This window comes from Cyprinodon variegatus, unplaced genomic scaffold (assembly GCF_000732505.1).
Source record: "Cyprinodon variegatus isolate N-32 unplaced genomic scaffold, C_variegatus-1.0 Scaffold142, whole genome shotgun sequence".
Taxonomy (NCBI): Eukaryota; Metazoa; Chordata; class Actinopteri; order Cyprinodontiformes; family Cyprinodontidae; genus Cyprinodon; species Cyprinodon variegatus.
In genome coordinates, this window is record NW_015150595.1 from 384651 (window position 1) to 388521 (window position 3871).

General features: G+C 39.3%; 1 protein-coding gene across 3 annotated transcripts in view; it reads right to left on the minus strand.

Annotated features, from left to right (window-relative positions):
- rilpl1 (Rab interacting lysosomal protein-like 1) overlaps positions 1–3871 on the minus strand; it is a 38520-nt gene that overhangs the window by 22923 nt on the left and 11726 nt on the right. For 2 of the 3 annotated variants that reach the window (XM_015376798.1, XM_015376799.1), the window contains exon 4: positions 1792–2040. In XM_015376798.1, coding sequence (XP_015232284.1) covers positions 1792–2040 — 249 coding nt within the window. Of the gene's footprint in view, positions 1–553; positions 812–1791; positions 2041–3871 lie in introns of those variants that run through there. The other variant, XM_015376800.1, reaches the window with a different exon arrangement.

Sequence of the window (3871 nt, forward strand, 5' to 3'; positions counted from 1 at the left end):
TACGTCTTTGCTCGTTCACAGGTGAACCCGCCCACAGAAGCGTAGAGAATGAGATCTATAAAAATACTATTTGAAAGAATGAAGATCTTTTCAACTTAATCTAAAAGAGAGAAATAAAAAAATCAGTTTGAATATATACAATCTGTAAAATAAAGTTTGAACAAAAATTTAATAATCATAATTAGAAAAAAGGTTACTCTCACAACCTTTTTTGATTAAGAAGTTTCATTTCTGGATTTTATTTTTTTTCTAATTTCCCTTTTTAAAATGTGTTCTTTGAAATAAAAAAAGGAAGTGATATTTCTAAAATCCCTTCCTAAACTCCTGCCTTTATGAACTTGTTCCTGTTGGGCATACGAAGCAGTTTTCTGGGGTTTGATGATCACGATGCTCTGAGAGAACAACTTAAAGAGGCTGAGCTCTGATGCCGATCTATATTTAGAGGTATCATCAGTGCTGTCATCTAAAAAAGTCTCACCCAGTTGGCAGGAGAGGAGGGAAAAACAACTTCCCTCTGATGCTTGTTAGTTTTCCAAACTGCCATGCAGAGACACTCAGTGCCACACCGTTAGTCCAGCTGCTGTTCAGCTTCGGGCCAAAAAGCCGAACAGACAGATTTGTTCAAACCACCCCGCATTACCCAAAGCAACGCAGCTTCGTCCTCAGCCTCCTCATCTTCACGTCCTTCTGAAGCGAGGGAGCTAGCGAGATGCTGCTGAGGTGGATCAAACCCACCCAGCACCAGCTGGTAGGCGTCCCGTCCGTCTGACCCACCCTCAGCACTCAAATCCACTCTGGCTCTTTTATCAGGCTGGTGGAGTAAAGGACACTTTATTATTTCCTTACTGAGTTCTCTCAATCAGCCTCTGGGCTGATTTCCATAGTTCGCTCCCAGTGTAGTATGGAACGCTTCAGCAAAACATTTCCGCCTTTTATTAAATGTTATCCTTTAGGACGATTACTGCTGTTTCACAAATGTACTGGGTCAACTTGAAGAGAGATTAAAAACACTGGAAAAAAATCCTAATCTAGATAAGTCATTTTTTCCTAAAATAAGTGCATTTGTTCTTGAATTGAGGAAGTAAAAGAGACATTTTGCCAATGGTACAAGACAATTTAGATTTAAAATAAGAAAAAAACAATTGCATTGTCTTATTTCAAGTGCATATTATCGAAATATCTTATTTTAAGAGTAAAATACTCATCCCATTGGCAAACTATCTAATTTACGTATTCAAATCAAGGGTAAAAACACTGATTTTAAGAAATGTTTACTTATTTCTAGGCATTTTTCCTGTGAACTATATATTTCTCAGAGAGGCTACACTGGAAAAATGATCTAGAATCAAGTAAAAATTTCTTAAATTAAGTGTATTTACCTATATTTTGAGTAGGTGAATGAGAAAGTTTGCAAATGGAATGAGTATTTTTACTCTTAAAATAAGATAATTAGATATCATCTGTTGAAATAAGACAATGCAATTGTGTTTCCTTATCTTAAATGTAAATTGTCTCGTTCCATGGGAAAAATTGTCTTTTACCTCCTCAATCCAAGCATAAATCCACCTATTTTAAGAAAAAAATGACTTATCCCAGATTTAGATTTTTTCCAGAGTATAAAAGGTTTTAATTTCAAGCTTTTGCAGGTAAAATATGTGATAAAGGAACCGTTTAAGAAAAAAATAAATAAATAGATTTATGAGCTTAAATTCGTCCGTATTAAAATGGTAAATTTAGAGGAGATCATTTCCTAAAAAATTATTCTGTGCATCGTTCACTGAGCCGCCTCACCTCTGCTGGTGACGGGGGGTGAGGCACCAGGAGTTCCTCTGGGTTCTGCACGGTCCGCTCTCCTTGAAGCCGCTCCCGCAGGCGGGACACCTCCTGCCGCAGGGCTCCCACCTCCTGCGCCTGCGTCTGGGCGCCGGCCTCCAGCTCCACCTTCTGCCCGATCAGAGCCTTCCCCTGAGCCTCCACCACCGAGATCTTATGGCGCAGGTCATGGTTGATTTTCATGAGGCGGGACTGCTGCTGCTGGAGCTGCACAACGAGAAAAAAAAAAAAAAAGGGGGAAAAGTGAGTGGCAGGTCCTTCACAGAGTTCTTCTGCTAGAAGTTGGACAAAAAAATTTCAAGCCAAAGGGACAATGGGACACTTTCCTGATGTCATATTGAATCCATTTGTCCTACAACCCATAAAAAGAGATCTATCTATCCATCTATTCTGTCGCTTGAATTTCCCCATCGTTCATACACCAGGACTATGATCCAGGACTTTAAAAGCCACACCATCTTCCTCAGTCCCGTCTTTACGTATATTAAATACAATAAAATCATAGCTGTCCTAGAAAAAACGTCTTTCTGAAGGCAGTATATGTTGCTCTACAACAGGGGTAACCAATTAAAAATCAGCGGGGTCCAAATAAAGAAAATCAACAAACAGTAAAGGTCCGGAGACATTTCTTTATTATAATCTTTAGAAAGAAGTTACTTTAAACAGAATTTAACACTGAAATAAAAGGTTCTTATGCATTGAATTTTTAAATACAAATATAAAAAATAGAATGTTTTTCCATTTTAAAATCTAAATTCTTCTTGAAGTAGAGAACCACGATTGTTCAGTTTGGTATACAGACAATTTCCTGATTCACATATTTTCTAAAACACCTGAACTGAACGTTTTTTTTATGGCTTAATGAGAGCAGTGGGCTTTAGGCTGCCCTGCAAACTGGAAAAATGATCTAGAAATAAGTAAACATTTCTTAAATGAGGTGTATTTACCCTTACTTTGAGTAGGTAAATGAGGTAGTTTGCCAATGGAATGAGTATTTTTACTCTTAAAATAAGTAACATGCACTTGAAATGAGACAATGTAATTGTGTTTTCTTATTCCAAGTGTAAATTGTCTTGTTCCATTAGCAATGTGTCCCTTTTACCTCCTCAATCCAAGAACAAATGTGCTTATTGTAAGAAAAAATGACACCTAGATTTAGATTTTTCCCCGTGTTAAACCTGGGTTTGAATGGAGACAAAGCCATTCTAAAGCACATATCAAGGAGCTCATTTTGAGCCTGGATCAATATCTATTTCTGATTATGTTCATGGTGGAGAATCCTGCTTCACAGCAGATTAAAAGCATCTGGGAAACTTCGTTGGTGCAGACTGAGCATTTGCATAATCTAACAAAAGTTAAGGCAGATTTATACTCAAGAATTAGGTCGTCTGCATGTGCGTCGCAATTAACGCAGATATGGCCCCACCCCTTCCACAGACAGTCTGCTGCACCTTTCTGAAACTGTAGGTGACCGCAGACAGGAGGCCTCTGATTGGTCAAATCTACATCCACTCTACTCTACGTGTATTTCCTGTTTGGTACCTTACCAACTTGTTTGGTTTGTGTGACCGCCATTGTGGAAAATGACTCGTGAAGATGGACCCGCTAGAAGAGCGAGGTACGTGAGAACGCAGGGACCCTTTTTCCACACTCTATTTCGCACTCATGTCCCTCCGTTGTCGCACAAACTTGCCCCCACTTCATCCCCGCCTCAGCGCCATATCTAGACCCACAGCTACTTTCTGATTGTCCGTCTTGCGTTTTGGCGTGGAGTAATATAACGCAGACCACACTTCAAAATTGGGCATAAATCAAAAATGTCTGCGACAAGCTCACTGCGACACACTGCTGCGGGAGGATAACCAGCCCTTTAGTCATGCCATGGTACATATGTGTTGTTAGAAGGTGCATGAAAGCTGCAACAGACAATCTACAGCATTTGTTGTTTTTTATTTCAGAACAAACCAGCTGGAGCCAGTTATGAATGACTTGGTTGATGTCAGAAAGCTATTGCACATGTAAGTGTCGCTAAAAGCAT